Source organism: Salmo salar, chromosome ssa20, assembly GCF_905237065.1.
Source record: "Salmo salar chromosome ssa20, Ssal_v3.1, whole genome shotgun sequence".
NCBI classification, from domain to species: Eukaryota; Metazoa; Chordata; class Actinopteri; order Salmoniformes; family Salmonidae; genus Salmo; species Salmo salar.
Window position 1 is genome coordinate 90,897,920 of NC_059461.1, and position 21,267 is coordinate 90,919,186.

At 45.0% G+C, this 21,267-nt stretch overlaps 1 protein-coding gene across 2 annotated transcripts in view; it reads left to right on the forward strand.

Annotated features, from left to right (window-relative positions):
• Positions 1-21,267, forward strand: part of cadm2b (cell adhesion molecule 2b) — a 447,462-nt gene that overhangs the window by 274,795 nt on the left and 151,400 nt on the right. The window contains exon 2 of one of the 2 annotated variants that reach the window (XM_045704111.1): positions 8,064-8,093. The exons of the other annotated variant lie outside the window; for it this stretch is intronic. Coding sequence (XP_045560067.1) covers positions 8,064-8,093 — 30 coding nt within the window. The remainder of the gene's footprint in view (positions 1-8,063; positions 8,094-21,267) is intronic. 2 annotated transcript variants of the gene reach the window in all.

A 21,267-nucleotide genomic window follows, 5' to 3' on the forward strand; every position in this document is an offset into this window, starting at 1 on the left:
TAGGCTACCCTGTCTCTAACCACTAGGCTACCCTGCCTCTAACCACTAGGCTACCTTCCTCTAACCACTAGGCTACCTGCCTCTAACCGCTAGGCTACCTTCCTCTAACCACTAGGCTACCTGCCTCTAACCACTAGGCTACCTGCCTCTAACCACTAGGCTACCTGCCTCTAACCGCTAGGCTACCTGCCTCTAACCACTAGGCTACCTGCCTCTAACCACTAGGCTACCTTCCTCTAACCACTAGGCTACCTTCCTCTAACCACTAGGCTACCTTCCTCTAACCACTAGGCTACCTTCCTCTAACCACTAGGCTACCTGCCTCTAACCACTAGGCTACCTTCCTCTAACCACTAGGCTACCTGCCTCTAACCACTAGGCTACCTGCCTCTAACCACTAGGCTACCTTCCTCTAACCACTAGGCTACCTGCCTCTAACCGCTAGGCTACCTTCCTCTAACCACTAGGCTACCTGCCTCTAACCACTAGGCTACCTGCCTCTAACCACTAGGCTACCTGCCTCTAACCACTAGGCTACCTGCCGCCCTGTGTTGTTGTATTATTATTATATTGGTATGTGTTGTTGTGTTACTATTATATTGGTATGTGTTGTTGTGTTATTCATCTATTAATCTGTGTTGTTGTGTTACTATTATATTGTTATGTGTTGTTGTGTGAGCCAGAGGAGGACAGGATATTGCCCCTGGCTTTTATATTATAAAGTTATACAATAACTAACCGTCCTGTCAAAGCAGCCTTCTGACTGGAGGAAACAGCCTCTTGGAGCTCCAGACAGAGGTCAGGTTAGCTGAGCTCTGTGTCTCTGTGAATTCAATTAGTGGTCTGAATCTCTTTATATTGGAAACATCTTGTTAGATCTTCTATTGGAAAATCCACTTTGTGTTGAACGTTCCGTTCAGATGTTCAACCATGCATTCGTCCCAAATGTCACCCTGTTTGTTTTACAAAGGGCACTACTTTAGACCACAGCCTTATGCAGGCATTGTAAAAGTAGTGCACTATAAAGTAAATAGGATCTCAATTGGTTCTGCTTTTAGCAGCAGCAGACAGCCGGGGAGATTTGATTTGGGGTCGAACGGTAATGTCTGTCTGGGCTTCTATGGATAAATGGCTGATGGAGGTAGAAAGGAAACGTGTGGTAAGAGACATCACAAATCAAACTCAGAGTTCAGGCTGTATGGATTGGATACCAGGAACTACTGCAATCTAAGCTGTGTTGCGGTTTGTGTGTGGTGTCTTGGTAAAATAACTCTAGAGTGATTCCTCACGAAACCAGGGCAAAGGAATACCAGGATTTGGGGGATTTTCACAAAATATAATCAATAGAATGATTCTTTAGAGGAAGGATTGTTGACATATATTTGACATTTGTATCTAAAAGCATAACTGAGAAATAACTTATCAAAGATGGCATATTTATCACATTTTGGCCTACCCAGACTTCCTTTAATACTCCATAATGTTTCATCTGTAGGTGCCTCCTTTAATATAATGTTTCATCTGTAGATGTCTCCTTTAATATAATGTTTCATCTGTAGGTGCCTCCTTTAATATAATGTTTCATCTGTAGGTGCCTCCTTTAATATAATGTTTCATCTGTAGATGCCTCCTTTAATACTCCATAATGTTTCATCTGTAGGTGTCTCCTTTAATATAATGTTTCATCTGTAGGTGCCTCCTTTAATACTCCATAATGTTTCATCTGTAGGTGCCTCCTTTAATATAATGTTTCATCTGTAGATGTCTCCTTTAATATAATGTTTCATCTGTAGGTGCCTCCTTTAATATAATGTTTCATCTGTAGGTGCCTCCTTTAATATAATGTTTAATCTGTAGATGTCTCCTTTAATATAATGTTTCATCTGTAGGTGCCTCCTTTAATATAATGTTTCATCTGTAGGTGTCTCCTTTAATACTCCATAATATTTCATCTGTAGGTGCCTCCTTTAATATAATGTTTCATCTGTAGATGCCTCCTTTAATATAATGTTTCATCTGTAGATGTCTCCTTTAATATAATGTTTCATCTGTAGGTGCCTCCTTTAATATAATGTTTCATCTGTAGGTGCCTCCTTTAATATAATGTTTAATCTGTAGATGTCTCCTTTAATATAATGTTTCATCTGTAGGTGCCTCCTTTAATATAATGTTTCATCTGTAGGTGTCTCCTTTAATACTCCATAATATTTCATCTGTAGGTGCCTCCTTTAATATAATGTTTCATCTGTAGATGCCTCCTTTAATATAATGTTTCATCTGTAGGTGTCTCCTTTAATATAATGTTTCATCTGTAGGTGCCTCCTTTAATATAATGTTTCATCTGTAGGTGTCTCCTTTAATATAATGTTTCATCTGTAGGTGTCTCCTTTAATATAATGTTTCATCTGTAGGTGCCTCCTTTAATACTCCATAATGTTTCATCTATAGGTGTCTCCTTTAATATAATGTTTCATCTGTAGATGCCTCCTTTAATACTCCATAATGTTTCATCTGTAGATGTCTCCTTTAATATAATGTTTCATCTGTAGATGCCTCCTTTAATACTCCATAATGTTTCATCTGTAGGTGTCTCCTTTAATATAATGTTTCATCTGTAGGTGTCTCCTTTAATATAATGTTTCATCTGTAGATGCCTCCTTTAATATAATGTTTCATCTGTAGGTGTCTCCTTTAATACTCCATAATGTTTCATCTGTAGGTGTCTCCTTTAATATAATGTTTCATCTGTAGGTGGCTCCTTTAATATAATGTTTCATCTGTAGGTGGCTCCTTTAATATAATGTTTCATCTGTAGGTGGCTCCTTTAATATAATGTTTCATCTGTAGGTGCCTCCTTTAATACTCCATAATGTTTCATCTGTAGGTGCCTCCTTTAATACTCCATAATGTTTCATCTGTAGGTGTCTCCTTTAATATAATGTTTCATCTGTAGGTGTCTCCTTTAATACTCCATAATGTTTCATCTGTAGGTGTCTCCTTTAATATAATGTTTCATCTGTAGGTGCCTCCTTTAATATAATGTTTCATCTGTAGATGCCTCCTTTAATATAATGTTTCATCTGTAGGTGCCTCCTTTAATACTCCATAATGTTTCATCTGTAGGTGTCTCCTTTAATATAATGTTTCATCTGTAGGTGTCTCCTTTAATATAATGTTTCATCTGTAGGTGCCTCCTTTAATACTCCATAATGTTTCATCTGTAGGTGCCTCCTTTAATATAATGTTTCATCTGTAGGTGCCTCCTTTAATACTCCATAATGTTTCATCTGTAGGTGTCTCCTTCAATACTCCACAATGTTTCATCTGTAGGTGCTACAAAGCAAAAGTTGGTGTCATATGAACCTTTACTGCTTGCTCTGTAATATGAGTATAATTTTGATTTCAATAAACATTTTCTTAAATTAATTCATGAATATTGAAAATATATAAAATGTTATGAGGCAAATGTTTTGGTGTTTAGAATTGTTCTAATGTGAACTGTAATGCAGTTGATTCGGGACAATGACATGAACATGTGTTGGGGTTGACATCCATACAAACATTATACTCTAATTTTTAACTCAACATAGTGTGAAATACACGTATACACAATATCCTAAATGTAGGCTAATTTAGCTGGGAGACATGAGGAGATTCGGAATCTTTCCCCCAATGCATTTCCATGGCAATTCCATTGTTTTGGTCAGGTTTCAATTGATCTCTTTACCTCATCTATAGGTTGAAGCTGATCTCCCTTGACTGCATCTAAGAATATAAGATATAAGAAAGCTCAAGAAATAAATATATATATATATATATATATATATATATATACACAGTGCTTTCGGAAAGTATTCAGATCGATTTACTTTTTCCAAATGTTGTTATATTACAGCCTTATTCTGAAATGGATTAAATAAAAACATTTCCTCACCAATCCACGCACAGTAACCCATAATGAACTGTTTTTTTTAACCCATAATGAACTGCAAAAACTGTTTTTTTAGAGATTTTTTATAAATGTTCTTAAAAAGAAAAACCTGAAATACTTTATTTACATTAGTATTCAGACCCTTTGCTATGAGACTCTAAATTGAGCTCAGGTGCATCCTGTTTCCATTGATCATCCTTGAGATCTTTCTACAACTTGATCGAAGTCCACCTGTGTTAAATTCAATTGATTGGACATGATTTGGAAAAGCACACACCTGTCTATATAAAGGTCCCACAGTTGACAGTGCATGACAGAGTAAAAACCAAGCCACGAGAATGGAAGGAATTGACTGTAGACCTCTGAGACAGTCAGAGTAGGGGAAGGAAAACACAGACTGAGTCAGAGAGAGAGAGAGAGAGAGAGCAATGTCTTGTGGGAGTCACTAAATATTTCTATGGGAATGGTCTGTTTTATTGAGGTAATATATTCAGCAGTGTCACTGACTGTGAAATGCTCTGGGCGCTGACCCCTGGTCTTAGCTCCAGTCTCATCAATAATCAAAAGATGTTATATTATTCAGGCAGCACCATTTCATGCCAACCACTCTTTCCACTACCATTGTGTTGTTACTTGAATTCAGAATTTGACAGGTCTTTACATGCGTGTCCTTTACATATGTGTGTGTGTGTGTGTGTGTGTGTGTGTGTGTTTCTGTGTGTGTGTGTGTGTGTGTGTGTGTGTGTGTGTCTGTGTCTGTGTCTGTGTGTGTGTGTGTGTGTGTGTGTGTGTGTGTGTGTGTGTGTGTGTGTGTGTGTGTGTGTGTGTGTGTGTGTGTGTGTGTGTGTGTGTGTGTGCTTCTGTGAGTTTGTCGGAGCCGGATATGATTAAGTGTTCTCAGACACAGGGGTTAGTTGCAGCCAGTGTTCCCGGGGGGGGGACATATTGGTGTGACACAGAAAGAGGAAGTGCTGTGACCTCCCACTGTGCCCAGCAGAGGGACTAAGGCCAGGCAGGCCACACTGAGCTGAGCTGGAGAACAAAGCAGCCAAAGGCCAGTATTCCACCACATAGAGAATAGAGTACCATTTAGGACAAAGCCAAACTCTCTCTGGTTGGTTAAACTAATCACCATGGGGACCTCTCCCCTCCCCTCCCCTCCCCTCCCCTCCCCTCCTCTCCTCTCCTCTCCTCTCCTCTCCTCTCCTCTCCTCTCCTCTCCTCTCCTCTCCTCTCCTCTCCTCTTCTCTTCTCTTCTCTTCTCTCCTCTTCTCTCCCCTCCTCTCCTCTCCCCTCCTCTCAGCCCTACTTCAGAAACTATGCCTGGCATTGAGAGGAATTGGCTCCAAACCGGGCTCTGAACAGACATGCATGCACGCACCCATACACACACACACACACACACACACACACACACACACACACACACACACACACACACACACACACACACACACACACACACACACACACACACACACACACACACACACACACACACACACCCTGGTCTGCCCTGCCACTGAGTGCTGGACGCTGGCTGAGAAGCTCACATGAAGGGGTCGAAGCTAATTGCCTGGTCAACAGCCCCAGAATACCAAATACACCATCCTCCATCACTCAACACCTAGAATTTCTGGATAGAACCTAGAACCTTATCACCTAGAACCTCTGGATAGAACCTAATCACAAAGAACCTATGGATAGAACCTAGAACCGTATCACCTAGAACCTCTGGATGGAACTTAGAACCGTATCACCTGGAACATCTGGGTGTAACCTAGAACCCTGTCGCCTAGAACCTCTGGATAGAACCTAGAACCGTATCACGTGGAACCTGGAACCTTATCGCCTAGAACCTCTGGATAGAACATTGACCCGTATCGCCTATAACCTCTGGGTTTAACCTAGAACCCTATCACCTAGAACCTCTGGGTAGAGCCTTTTCACCTAGAACCTCTGGGTAGAACCTTTAACCTTATCACCTAGAACCTCTGCCTAGAACAACTCAATCTTACAGAAGTCATACGAAGCTCACCTGTTAATATGTTCTGTGTCGTAAATGGTACTGCAGTGAGGATTAACTGTGTTCTTCAGATATACTATATATTCTATCCACAAACTGTCCATAATGTCTATACATCCCATCACAGACAGTGTGTGTGTATATATATATATATATATATATATATATATATATATATATATATATATATATATATATATATATATATATATATAGACACACACACACACACACACACTGTATATTTATACTATATATATATGCACTCCGGACTCCGTCATTGCTCGTTCTAATATATTTCTATATTTCTTAATTGCATTATTTTACTTTTAGATGTGTGTGTATTGTTGTTTATCGTTAGATACTACTGCACCGTTGGAGCTAGAAACACAAGCATTTTGCTACGCCCAAAATAACATCTGCTAAATATGTGACCAATAAACATGTGATTTGATTTTGTTGCCATCAACGGATTGTCTCTATGACGATATGACTTGGCTATTAATTAAGTCCGCTCCGTTGACTCTGACACCAAGTCCTTTTAGAAATGTCAAATCTTAAAGTTGTGTCACAAATGGCCACCTTTTCCCTTCACCCTATTGGCTACGCTGAAAAGCAGTGGACTAAATAGACAATAGGGTACCATTATTTGGTATTCATCCAAAGCCTGACATTTTCTAGATAGATCTCTTGATATTCTTTCCATGCGCCTGTAAACAGGAGAATCTGATCACAGTCTGACTTTGTCAACATTATTAAATATCAGAGAGCAGGGATTAATGACTGTTTCTTCCATGTACGGAAAGAACGGGGGAGGGGAGTCTGGAAGGGGGGTAGGGGGGAGTCTGACAGGGGGGTAGGGGGGAGTCTGGAAGGGGGGTAGGGGGAGTCTGGAAGGGGGGTAGGGGGGAGTCTGGAAGGGGGGTAGGGGGGAGTCTGGAAGGGGGGTAGGGGGGAGTCGGACAGGGGGGTAGGGGGGAGTCGGACGGACGGGTAGGGCTGAGGGGAGTCTGGAAGGGGGTGGGGGGGAGTCTGGAAGGGGGGTAGGGGGGAGTCGCACAGGGGGGTAGGGGGGGTCGCACAGGGGGTAGGGGGGAGTCTGGAAGGGGGGTAGGGGGGAGTCGGACAGGGGGGTAGGGGGGGAGTCTGGAAGGGGGTAGGGGGGAGTCGGACAGGGGGGTAGGGGGGAGTCTGGAAGGGGGTAGGGGGAGTCGGACGGACGGGTAGGGCTGAGGGGAGTCTGGAAGGGGGGTAGGGGGGGAGTCTGGAAGGGGGGTAGGGGGGAGTCGGACAGGGGGTAGGGGGGAGTCTGGAAGGGGAGTAAGGGGGAGTCTGGAAGGGGGGTAGGGGGGAGTCTGGAAGGGGGGTAGGGGGGAGTCGGACAGAGGGGGGAGTCTGGAAGGGGGGTAGGGGGGAGTCTGGAAGGGGGGGTAGGGGGGAGTCGGACAGGGGGGTAGGGGGAGTCGGACAGGGGTAGGGGGGGAGTCGGACAGGGGGGTAGGGGGGGAGTCTGGAAGGGGAGTAGGGGGGAGTCTGGAAGGGGGGTTAGGAGGAGTCGGACAGGGGGGAAGTCGGACAGGGGGGTAGGGGGGAGTCTGGAAGGGGGGGGTTGGAGGGGGTGGTATAACCAAAAGGATTAACGAGTGTCAAAAACAATACATTTTCTATTAGAACGTAGTGTGGCAAACACACACTGTGGTGTAACTTTCTCTGCATGTTGGTATAATGAGTTTTTTTAGGTTGATCAGAAGATAGATATATTTCTATTTTCAGATGAATGATTTGTGCAGTTTAAATACCAGAGAGAGAGATGTTTTTAACTCCATAATCACAACAACTAACAATATAAATGTCTGATAATCACAAGGATGGGCATAGCTGACTGAAAACGAGTGGTAACAGTTGGTCTGTTTTCCTTGTCATGGTCCTTCAAGCCAGATAGGAAGCTCTCAAAACAACCCTGTTGCCTAGTGTCCAGCGAATAGACAACTTGAGACAGTTCTATCTGATTGGTTTAAAGGCTGCTGTAGCGAATCAGATCGTGTTCTTCATGTTTGCTTCATACCAGTGGTGGTTAATGTGTTGTTTCCTCCCTCATGCTTCCAGTGGGTGCAACCACTAAAACCAAAGTCAAAGGTGAGTTATCTCTTGTGTTTTTCTGCATGATGTATATTGGACACCAGTTCACAATAAACCATGTTTCATTTCAGCCCTACCAGTTCCCAATAAACCATGTTTCATTTCAGCCCTACCAGTTCCCAATAAACCATGTTTCATTTCAGCCCTACCAGTTCCCAATAAACCATGTTTAATTTCAGCCCTACCAGTTCCCAATAAACCATGTTTCATTTCAGCCCTACCAGTTCCCAGTAAACCATGTTTCATTTCAGCCCTACCAGTTCCCAATAAACCATGTTTCATTTCAGCCCTACCAGTTCCCAGTAAACCATGTTTCATTTCAGCCCTACCAGTTCCCAGTAAACCATGTTTCATTTCAGCCCTACCAGTTCCCAGTAAACCATGTTTCATTTCAGCCCTACCAGTTCCCAATAAACCATGTTTCATTTCAGCCCTACCAGTTCCTAATAAACCATGTTTCATTTCAGCCCTACCAGTTCCCAATAAACCATGTTTCATTTCAGCTCTACCAGTTCCTAATAAACCATGTTTCATTTCAGCCCTACTAGTTCCCAATAAACCATGTTTCATTTCAGCTCTACCAGTTCCCAGTAAACCATGTTTCATTTCAGCTCTACCAGTTCCTAATAAACGATGTTTCAAATCAATCAAATTTATTTTTATATAGCCCTTCGTACATCAGCTGATATCTCAAAGTGCTGTACAGAAACCCAGCCTAAAACCCCAAACAGCAAGCAAAGCACGTGAAAGAAGCACGGTGGCTAGGAAAAACTCCCTAGGAAAAACTCCCTAGAAATGCCAAAAACCTAGGAAGAAACCTAGAGAGGAACCAGGCTATGAGGGGTGGCCAGTCCTCTTCTGGCTGTGCAGGGTGGATATTATAACAGAACATGGTCAAGATGTTAAAATGTTTAAAATGTTCATAAATGACCAGCATGGTCAAATAATAATAATCATAGTAGTTGTCGAGGGTGCAACAAGCACGTCCGGTGAACAGGTCAGGGTTCCATAGCCGCAGGCAGAACAGTTGAAACTGGAGCAGCAGCACGGCCAGGTGGACTGGGGACAGCAAGGAGTCATCATACCAGGTAGTCCTGAGGCATGGTCCTAGGGCTCAGGTCCTCCGAGAGAAAGACAGAAAGAGAGAAAGAGAGAATTAAAGAGAGCATATTTAAATTCACACAGGACACCGGATAAGACAAGAGAAATACTCCAGATGTAACAGACTGACCCTTGCCCCCCGACACATAAACTACTGCAGCATAAATACTGGAGGCTGAGACAGGAGGGATCAGAAGACACTGTGGCCCCATCCGATGATACCCCGGACAGGGCCAAACAGGCAGGATATAACCCCACCCACTTTGCCAAAGCACAGCCCCCACACCACTAGAGGGATGTCTCCAACCACCAACTTACCGTCCTAAGACAAGGCCGAGTATAGCCCACAACGATCTCCGCCATGGCACAACCCAAGGGGGGGCGCCAACCCAGACAGGAAGACCACGTCAGTGACTCAACCCACTCAAGTGACGCACCCCTCCCATGGACGGCATGGAAGAACACCAGTAAGCCAGTGACTCAGCCCCTGTAAAAGGGTTAGAGGCAGAGAATCCCAGTGGAAAGAGGGGAACCGGCAAGGCAGAGACAGCAAGGGCGGTTCGTTGCTCCAGCCTTTCCGTTCACCTTCACACTCCTGGGCCAGACTATACTTAATCATAGGACCTAGTGAAGAGATAAGTCTTCAGTAAAGACTTAAAGGTTGAGACTGAGTCTGCGTCTCTCACATGGGTAGGCAGACCATTCCATAAATATGGAGCTCTATAGGAGAAAGCCCTACCTCCAGCCGTTTGCTTAGAAATTCTAGGGACAATTAGGAGGCCTGCGTCTTGTGACCGTAGCGTACGTGTAGGTATGTACGGCAGGACCAAATCGGAAAGATAGGTAGGAGCAAGCCCATGTAATGCTTTGTAGGTTAGCAGTACAACCTTGAAATCAGCCCTTGCCTCAACAGGAAGCCAGTGTAGGGAGGCTAGCACTGGAGTAATATGATCAAATTTTTTGGTTCTAGTCAGGAATTCTAGCAGCCGTATTTAGCACTAACTGAAGTTTATTTAGTGCTTTATCCGGGTAGCCGGAAAGTAGAGCATTGCAGTAGTCCAGCCTAGAAGTAACAAAAGCATGGATTAATTTTTCTGCGTCATTTTTGGACAGAAAGTTTCTGATTTTTGCAATGTTACGTAGATGGAAAAAAGCTGTCCTTGAAACAGTCTTGATATGTTCTTCAAAAGAGAGATCAGGGTCCAGAGTAACGCCGAGGTCCTTCACAGTTTTATTTGAGACGACTGTACAACCATCCAGATTAATTGTCAGATTCAACAGAAGATCTCTTTGTTTCTTGGGACCTAGAACAAGCATCTCTGTTTTGTCCGAGTTTAAAAGTAGAAAGTTTGCAGCCATCCACTTCTTTATGTCTGAAACACAGGCTTCTAGTGAGGGCAATTTTGGGGCTTCACCATGTTTCATTGAAATGTACAGCTGTGTGTTGTCCGCATAGCAGTGAAATTTAACATTATGTTTTCGAATGACATCCCCAAGAGGTAAAATATATAGTGAAAACAATAGTGGTCCTAAAACGGAACCTTGAGGAACACCGAAATTTACAATTGATTTGTCAGAGGACAAACCATTCACAGAGACAAACTGATATCTTTCCGACAGATAAGATCTAAACCAGGCCAGAACTTGTCCATGTAGACCAATTTGGGTTTCCAATCTCTCCAAAAGAATGTGGTGATCGATGGTATCAAAAGCGGCACTAAGATCTAGGAGCACGAGGACAGATGCAGAACCTCGGTCTGATGTCATTAAAAGGTCATTTACCACCTTCACAAGTGCAGTCTCAGTGCTATGATGGGGTCTAAAACCAGACTGAAGCGTTTCGTATACATTGTTTGTCTTCAGGAAGGCAGTGAGTTGCTGTGCAACAGCTTTTTCTAAAATTTTTGAGAGGAATGGAAGATTCGATATAGGCCGATAGTTTTTTATAATTTCTGGATCAAGATTCGGCTTTTTCAAGAGAGGCTTTATTACTGCCACTTTTAGTGAGCTTGGTACACATCCGGTGGATAGAGAGCCTTTTATTATGTTCAACATAGGAGGGCCAAGCACAGGAAGCAGCTCTTTCAGTAGTTTAGTTGGAATAGGATCCAGTATGCAGCTTGAGGGTTTGGAGGCCATGATTATTTTCATCATTGTGTCAAGAGATATAGTACTAAAACACTTTAGTATCTCCCTTGATCCTAGGTCCTGGCAGAGTTGTGTAGACTCAGGACAATGGAGCTTTGGAGGAATACCCAGATTTAAAGAGGAGTCTGTAATTTGCTTTCTAATGATCATGATCTTTTCCTCAAAGAAGTTCATAAATGTATTACTGCTGAAGTGAAAGCCGTCCTCCATTTGCGAAGGCTGCTTTTTAGTTAGCTTTGCGACAGTATCAAAAAGAAATTTCGGATTGTTCTATTTTCCTCAATTAAGTTGGAAAAATAGGATGATCGAGCAGCAGTGAGGTTTCTTCGATACTGCACGGTACTGTCTTTCCAAGCTAGTCGGAAGACTTCCAGTTTGGTGTGGCGCCATTTCCGTTCCAATTTTCTGGAAGCTTGCTTCAGAGCTCGTGTATTTTCTGTATACCAGGGAGCTAGTTTCTTATGACAGATGTTTTTAGTTTTTAGGGGTGCAACTGCATCTAGGGTATTGCGCAAGGTTAAATTGAGTTCCTCGGTTAGGTGGTTAACTGATTTTTGTCCTCTGACATCCTTGGGTAGGCAGAGGCAGTCTGGAAGGGCATCAAGGAATCTTTGGGTTGTCTGAGAATTTATAGCACGACTTTTAATGCTCCTTGGTTGGGGTCTGAGCAGATTATTTGTTGCAATTGCAAACGTAATAAAATGGTGGTCTGATAGTCCAGGATTATGAGGAAAAACATTAAGATCCACAACATTTATTCCATGGGACAAAACTAGGTCCAGAGTATGACTGTGGCAGTGAGTAGGTCCAGAGACATGTTGGACAAAACCCACTGAGTCGATGATGGCTCCGAAAGCCTTTTGGAGTGGGTCTGTGGACTTTTCCATGTGAATGTTAAAGTCACCAAAAATTTGAATATTATCTGCTATGACTACAAGATCCAATAGGAATTCAGGGAACTCAGTGAGGAACACTGCATATGGCCCAGGAGGCCTGTAAACAGTAGCTATAAAAAGTGAGTGAGTAGCTGCATAGATTTCATGACTAGAAGCTCAAAAGACGAAAACGTCATTGTTTTTTTTTTTGTAAATTGAAATTTGCTATCGTAAATGTTAGCAACACCTCCGCCTTTGCCGGATGCACGGGGGGTATGGTCACTAGTGTAACCAGGGGGTGAGGCCTCATTTAACACAGTAAATTCATCAGGTTTAAGCCATGTTTCAGTCAGGCCAATCACATCAAGATTATGATCAGTGATTAGTTCATTGACTATAACTGCCTTGGAAGTGAGGGATCTAACATTAAGTAACCCAATTTTGAGATGTGAGGTATCACAATCTCTTTCAATAATGGCAGGAATGGAGGAGGTCTTTATACTAGTGAGATTGCTAAAGCGAACACCGCCATTTTTAATTTTGCCCAACCTAGATCGAGGCACAGACACGGTCTCAATGGGGAAAGCTAAGCTGACTACGCTGACTGTGCTAGTGGCAGACTCCACTAAGCTGGCAGGCTGGCTAACAGCCTGCTGCCTGGCCTGCACCCTATTTCATTGTGGAGCTAGAGGAGTTAGAGCCCTGTCTATGTTCGTAGATAAGATGAGAGCACCCCTCCAGCTAGGATGGAGTCCGTCACTCCTCAACAGGCCAGGCTTGGTCCTGTTTGTGGGTGAGTCCCAGAAAGAGGGCCAATTATCTACAAATTCTATCTTTTGGGAGGGGCAGAAAACAGTTTTCAACCAGCGATTGAGTTGTGAGACTCTGCTGTAGAGCTCATCACTCCCCCTAACTGGGAGGGGGCCAGAGACAATTAATCGATGCCGACACATCTTTCTAGCTGATTTACACGCTGAAGCTATGTCGCGCTTGGTGACCTCTGACTGTTTCATCCTAACATCGTTGGTGCCGACGTGGATAACAATATCTCTATACTCTCTACACTCGCCAGTTTTAGCTTTAGCCAGCACCGTCTTTAGATTAGCCTTAACGTCGGTAGCCCTGCCCCCTGGTAAACAGTGTATGATCGCTGGATGATTAGTTTTAAGTCTAATACTGCGGGTAATGGAGTCGCCATTGACTAGGGTTTTCAATTTGTCAGAGCTAATGGTGGGAGCCGTCGGCGTCTCAGACCCCACAACGGGAGGAGTAGAGACCAGAGAAGTCTCGGCCTCCGACTCCGACTCGCTTAATGGGGAGAACCGGTTGAAAGTTTCTGTCGGCTGAATAAGCGACACTGGTTGAGCATTCCTACAGCGTTTCCCTCCAGAAGCCATGAGAAAGTTGTCCGGCTGCGTTACTATCTGTACTTACTGGTGGCACAGACGCTGTTTCATCCTTTCCTACACTGAAATTACCCTTGCCTAACGATTGCGTCTGAAGCTGGGCTTGCAGCACAGCTGTCCTTGCCGTAAGGCGATCGTTCTCCTGTATATTATAAGTACAACGACTGCAATTAGAAGGCATCATGTTAATGTTACTTAGCTTCGGCTGTTTGAAGTCCTGACGAACCATGTCCAGATAAAACCTCCGGGGTGAAAAAGTTGAATGAAAAAAGTTGAGTGAGGGAAAAAGTTAAAAGTTGAATGAAAAAAGTTGAGTGAGGGAAAAAGTAAAAAGTTGAATGAAAAAAGTTGAGTGAGGGAAAAAGTAAAAATACACGGTAATGAAAAAGTAAAAAAACGTCAGGTAGCAAAGTAAGATCGGCAACAAAACTCACAGCAGCGTAAACAAGTCTGCAAGTTGTGACCGGAAACAGGAAACCATGTTTCATTTCAGCCCTACCAGTTCCTAATAAACCATGTTTCATTTCAGCCCTACCAGTTCCCAGTAAACCATATTTCATTTCAGCCCTACCAGTTCCTAATAAACCATGTTTCATTTCAGCCCTACCAGTTCCTAATAAACCATATTAGACCATCTACCTACAGAGACCAGGCCGGGGCCAGTGGTGAATTAACATACGGCTAGTCCCAAATGTGCAACCTGTTCCATTTAATACACTACATTTGACCAGGGCCCATGGTGGAGGCTGGCTGGTGTCTGGTACATGGTGGGGGCTGACTGGTGTCTAGTACATGGTGGGGGCTGGCTAGTGTCTGGTACATGGTGGGGGCTGGCTGGTGTCTGGTACATGGTGGGGGCTGGCTGGTGTCTGGTACAAGGTGGAGGCTGACTGGTGTCTGGTACATGGTGGGGGCTGGCTGGTGTCTGGTACATGGTGGGGGGCTGACTGGTGTCTGGAACATGGTGGGGGGCTGGCTGGTGTCTGGTACATGGTGGGGGCCTGGCTGGTGTCTGGTACATGGTGGGGGGCTGGCTGGTGTCTGGCTGGTGTCTGGTACATGGTGGGGGCTGACTGGTGTCTGGTACATGGTGGGGGGCTGACTGGTGTCTGGTACATGGTGGGGGCTGACTGGTGTCTGGTACATGGTGGGGGGCTGACTGGTGTCTGGTACATGGTGGGGGGCTGGCTGGTGTCTGGTACATGGTGGGGGCCTGGCTGGTGTCTGGTACATGGTGGGGGCTGACTGGTGTCTGGTACATGGTGGGGGCTGGCTGGTGTCTGGTACATGGTGGGGGCTGACTGGTGTCTGGTACATGGTGGGGGCTGACTGGTGTCTGGTACATGGTGGGGGGCTGGCTGGTGTCTGGTACATGGTGGGGGCTGACTGGTGTCTGGTACATGGTGGGGGCTGGCTAGTGTCTGGTACATGGTGGGGGCTGGCTGGTGTCTGGTACATGGTGGGGGCTGGCTGGTGTCTGGTACATGGTGGGGGCTGGCTAGTGTCTGGTACATGGTGGGGGCTGGCTGGTGTCTGGTACATGGTGGGGGCTGACTGGTGTCTGGTACATGGTGGGGGGCTGGCTGGTGTCTGGTACATGGTGGGGGCTGACTGGTGTCTGGTACATGGTGGGGGCTGACTGGTGTCTGGTACATGGTGGGGGGCTGGCTGGTGTCTGGCTGGTGTCTGGTACATGGTGGGGGCTGACTGGTGTCTGGCTGGTGTCTGGTACATGGTGGGGGGCTGGCTGGTGTCTGGTACATGGTGGGGGCTGGCTGGTGTCTGGTACATGGTGGGGGCTGGCTGGTGTCTGGTACATGGTGGGGGCTGGCTGGTGTCTGGTACATGGTGGGGGCTGGCTGGTGTCTGGTACATAGTGGGGGGCTGGCTGGTGTCTGGTACATGGTGGGGGCTGACTGGTGTCTGGTACATGGTGGGGGCTGACTGGTGTCTGGTACATGGTGGGGGCTGACTGGTGTCTGGTACATGGTGGGGGCTGACTGGTGTCTGGTACATGGTGGGGGGCTGGCTGGTGTCTGGTACATGGTGGGGGGCTGGCTGGTGTCTGGTACATGGTGGGGGCTGACTGGTGTCTGGTACATGGTGGGGGCTGACTGGTGTCTGGTACATGGTGCTATAACCCAACCTGGAACAACTGATACATTCTCTTTTTGTGACATTCACTATGTTTTATGGCACCCTATTACCTATTGAGCCCTATGGGCCTCGATCAAAAGTAGTGCACTATGTAGGGAATAGGGTACCATTTGTGAAGTATCCTTCATGTGTGAATCAGAGGAGTGAAATTCATCCTGTTATCAATGTCAAGTTCACTGAGAATTCCCACCAATCATTTTAATCCCAGCCTAGATGTTGGAGGTATAAATGATCAGCTAGCCAAACTGTCCTCTGATGAGACTTCAACCAAAGCCAGGCGTTAATACAAACACACACACGTTAATATACATCCGTGAGCTGCTGGGGTATGTGGGAAACACAACTATTTTTAATTAGCCAATGAGTAATTAGGACGGGAGATCCTTCCAAAATGTTAATTCAAGAGAAGTGTGAGGACTGTAGGAGTTGGCTGGTAGACAAGCAGTGCATCACGAATGGCATCCTATTCCCTATACACAGGGAGGACAAAACATTAAGAACACCTCCCTAATATTGAGTTCTTGACACAAGCCTGGCTGCTACTACCATACCCGATTGCCCATTCACACTCTGAATGACACACATACACAATCCATGTCTCAATGGTCTCAAGGTTTAAAAATCCTTCTTTATCCTGTCTCCTCCCCTTCATCTACACTAATTGAAGTGGATTTAACAAGTCACATCAATAAGGGATCATTTCAACTGGAATCACTTGGTCAGTCTGTCATGTAAAGAGCTGGTGTTCTTAATGTTTTGTAAAGTCACTGTATAGTGCACAACTTTTGAACAGGGCCCATTGAGCTCAAAGGATTCTGGTCAAAAGTAGTGCACTACATAGGGTTCTGGTTAAAAGTAGTGCACTACATAGGGTTCTGGTTAAAAGTAGTGCACTACATAGGGGATAGGGTGCTTTTTGGTAGACAGACACGATTCTCGTGACCACCTTCACAGGGACTAGCTTATTTGGTTCTGTGTACCGAGATGATGATTATGATATTCTCTCGCTCTCTCTCTTCCTATCCATCTCTCCGTCCGTCTACCTCTCTCTCTTCCTATCCATCTCTCCGTCCGTCTACCTCTCTCTCTTCCTATCCATCTCTCCGTCCGTCTACCTCTCTCTCTTCCTATCCATCTCTCCGTCCGTCTACCTCTCTGTCTTCCTATCCATCTCTCCGTCCGTCTACCTCTCTCTCTTCCTATCCATCTCTCCGTCCGTCTACCTCTCTCTCTTCCTATCCATCTCTCCGTCCGTCTACCTCTCTCTCTTCCTATCCATCTCTCCGTCCGTCTACCTCTCTCTCTTCCTATCCATCTCTCCGTCCGTCTACCTCTCTCTCTTCCTATCCATCTCTCCGTCCGTCTACCTCTCTCTCTTCCTATCCATCTCTCCGTCCGTCTACCTCTCTCTCTTCCTATCCATCTCTCCGTCCGTCTACCTCTCTGTCTTCCTATCCATCTCTCCGTCCGTCTACCTCTCTCTCTATCCTATCCATCTCTCCGTCCGTCTACCTCTCTGTCTTCCTATCCATCTCTCCGTCCGTCTACCTCTCTCTCTTCCTATCCATCTCTCCGTCCGTCTACCTCTCTCTCTTCCTATCCATCTCTCCGTCCGTCTACCTCTCTGTCTTCCTATCCATCTCTCCGTCCGTCTACCTCTCTCTCTTCCTATCCATCTCTCCGTCCGTCTACCTCTCTCTCTTCCTATCCATCTCTCCGTCCGTCTACCTCTCTCTCTTCCTATCCATCTCTCCGTCCGTCTACCTCTCTCTCTTCCTATCCATCTCTCCGTCCGTCTACCTCTCTGTCTTCCTATCCATCTCTCCGTCCGTCTACCTCTCTCTCTTCCTATCCATCTCTCCGTCCGTCTACCTCTCTGTCTTCCTATCCATCTCTCCGTCCGTCTACCTCTCTCTCTCTCTCTCTCTCTCTCTCTCTCTACCTCTCTCTCTCTCTACCTCTCTCTCTCTCTCCGTCCGTCTACCTCTCTGTCTCTCTCCGTCCGTCTACCTCTCTGTCTCTCTCCGTCCGTCTACCTCTCTCTCTTCCTATCCATCTCTCCGTCCGTCTACCTCTCTGTCTTCCTATCCATCTCTCCGTCCGTCTACCTCTCTCTCTTCCTATCCATCTCTCCGTCCGTCTACCTCTCTCTCTCTCTCTCTCTCTCTCTCTCTACCTCTTTCTCTCGCTCCCTCTCTCTCTCTACCTCTCTCTCTCTACCTCTCTCTCTCTCTACCTCTCTCTCTCGCTCCCTCTCTCTCTCTACCTCTCTCTATATCTCCGTCTACCTCTATCTCCGTCTACCTCTCTCTCTCTCTCTACCTCTCTCTCTCTACCTCTCTCTCCCCATCTGTCTACCCCTCTCTCCCCATCTGTTTACCTCTCTCCCCATCTGTCTACCTCTCTCTCCCCATCTGTCTACCTCTCTCTCCCATCTATCTATATCGCTCACTCCATCTGTTTATCTGTCTACCTCTCTCTCCATCTGTCTACCTCTCTCTCTCCCTATTCATCTGTCTACCTCTATCTGTCTACATCTCTCTCCATCTGTCTACATCTCTCTCTCCATCTGTCTACATCTCTCTCTCCATCTGTCTACATCTCTCACTCCATCAGTCTACATCTCTGTCTACATCTCTCTCTCCATCTGTCTACATCTCTCTCTCCATCTGTCTACATCTCTCTCTCCATCTGTCTACATCTCTCTATCCTTCTGTCAAACCTCTATCCCCCTATCCGTCTACTACTTTCTCTCTCTATCCATCTGTTTACCTCTCTCCGTCTGTCCACCTCTCTCTCTCGCTATCTGTCTACCGCTCGCTATCTTTCTGTCTACCTCTCTCTCTTCCTATCCATCTGTCTACCTCTCTCTCTCTCTCTCTCCATCTGTCTACCTCTCTCTCCATCTGTCTACCTCTCTCTCTCTCTCTCCATCGCTCACTCCATCTGTCTACTTCTCTGTTTACCTCTCTCTACCTCTCTCTCCATCTGTCTACCTCTCTCTCCCTATTCATCTGTCTACCGCTATCTGTCTACCTCTCCCCCTCTATCCTTCTGTCAAACCTCTATCCCCCTATCTGTCTACTTCTTTCTCTCTCTATCCATCTGTCTACCTCTCTCCGTCTGGCCACCTCTCTCTCTCGCCATCTGTCTACCGCTCGCTATCTTTCTGTCTACCTCTCTCTCTTCCTATCAATCTGTCTACCTCTCTCTCTCTATCTGTCTACCTCTCTCTATCTGTCTACCTCTCTCTCTCCATCTGTCTACCTCTCTCTCTCCATCTGTCTACCTCTCTCATCTGTCTACATCTCTGTTTACCTCTCTCTCCATCTGTCTACCTCTCTCTCTCTCTCATCTGTCTACATCGCTCGCTCCATCTGTCTACTTCTCTGTCTACCTCTCTCTCTCTGTGTGTAGACAGACAGCTCTTTAAATAATACTCAGACAGAATATGTCTGTCTGCCATTACCATTCATTCCCAGCTGATGGGCACCACTCTAAAGGAAATCTATACTTACGGTAATTGAAGAAATGTGCTGTGTAGATCACTGAGTCAAGCATGTCCAGCTAGATGTTTTATTATTCGACAGAGGAATAGTATAGTGTGTGTTTGTGTTTGTGTGTGTTTGTTTGTGTGTTTGTATACTCTGTTACACTGTTAAAATGAATCCCTGTTACACTGTTACATGGGTACAATGTTACTCTGTTACACTGTACCTCAGCGTAGCCTAGTGGTTAGAGCGTTGGACTAGCAACCGGAAGGTTGCAAGTTTGAATCCCCGAGCTGACAAGGTACAAATCTGTCATTCTGCCCCCTGAACAAGACAGTTAACCCACTGTTCCCTGGTAGTCCGTCATTGAAAATAAGAATTTGTTCTTAACCGACTTGCCTAGTTAAATAAAGGTAAAATAAAAAAATACAGTATTTCTGTTACAATTTACTATGTTACAATGTTACTCTTTTACCAGCCGTCAAAAAAGTACCCAATGTTCATAAAATAAAGATACCTTAATAGAAATGACTCAAGTAAAAATGAAAGTCACCCAGTAAAATACTACTTGAGTCAAAGTCTAAAAGAATTTGGTTGTTATATATATTTAAGTATCAAAAGTAAATGTCATTGCTAAAACGTACTGAAGTATCAAAAGTAAAAGTATAAATAATTTCAAATTCCTTATATTAAGCAAACCAGACTGCCAAATGTTCTTGTTTTCTACATTTACGGATAGCCAGCGGCACAGTCCAACACTCAGACAGTTTACAAATGAAGCATATGTGTTTGGTGAATCTGCCAGATCAGGCAGTAGGGATGACCAGGGATGTTCTCTGTTTAGTGAGTCCTCCAGATCAGAGGCAGTAGAGATGACCAGGGATGTTCTCTGTTTAGTGAGTCCTCCAGATCAGAGGCAGTAGAGATGACCAGGGATGTTCTCTGTTTAGTGAGTCCTCCAGATCAGAGGCAGTAGGGATGACCAGGGATGTTCTCTGTTTAGTGAGTCCTCCAGATCAGAGGCAGTAGAGATGACCAGGGATGTTCTCTGTTTAGTGAGTCCTCCAGATCAGAGGCGTAGGGATGACCAGGGATGTTCTCTGTTTAGTGAGTCCTCCAGATCAGAGGCAGTAGGGATGACCAGGGATGTTCTCTGTTTAGTGAGTCCTCCAGATCAGAGGCAGTAGGGATGACCAGGGATGTTCTCTGTTTAGTGAGTCCTCCAGATCAGAGGCAGTAGGGATGACCAGGGATGTTCTCTGTTTAGTGAGTCCTCCAGATCAGAGGCAGTAGGGATGACCAGGGATGTTCTCTGTTTAGTGAGTCCTCCAGATCAGAGGCAGTAGGGATGACCAGGGATGTTCTCTTGATAAGTGTGTGAATTTAACAATTTTCCTGTCCTGCTAAAGCATTCAAAATGTAACGAGTATTTTGGGTGTCAGGGAAAATGTATGGATGTAGTGAATGTAGTGAAGTAAACGGTGTCAAATATATGAATAAAGTACACATAACCCAAAAAATTACTTAAGTAAAAATACTTTAAAGTACTACTTAAGTACTTTACACCACTGTCTCTTACACTGTTACAATGTTATACTGTTACTCTTTTACACTGGTACTCTGTTACTTCAAGTGCAGTCGCAAAAACCATCAAGCACTATGATGAAACTGGCTCTTATGAGGACCGCCACAGGAAAGGAAGACCCAGAGTTACCTCTGCTGCAGAGAATGAGTTCATTAGAGCTACCAGCCTCAGATTGTAACCAAAGTAAATTCTTCACAGAGTTCAAGTAACAGACAAATCTCAACATCAACTGTTCAGAGGAGACTGCGTAAATCAGGCCTTCATGGTCGAATTGCTGCAAAGAAACCACTACTAAAGGACCCCAATAAGAAGAAGAGACTTACTTTGGCCAAGAAACATCAGCAATGGACATCAGACAGGTGGAAATCTGTCCTTTGGTCTGATGAGTCCAAATTTGAGATTTCTTGT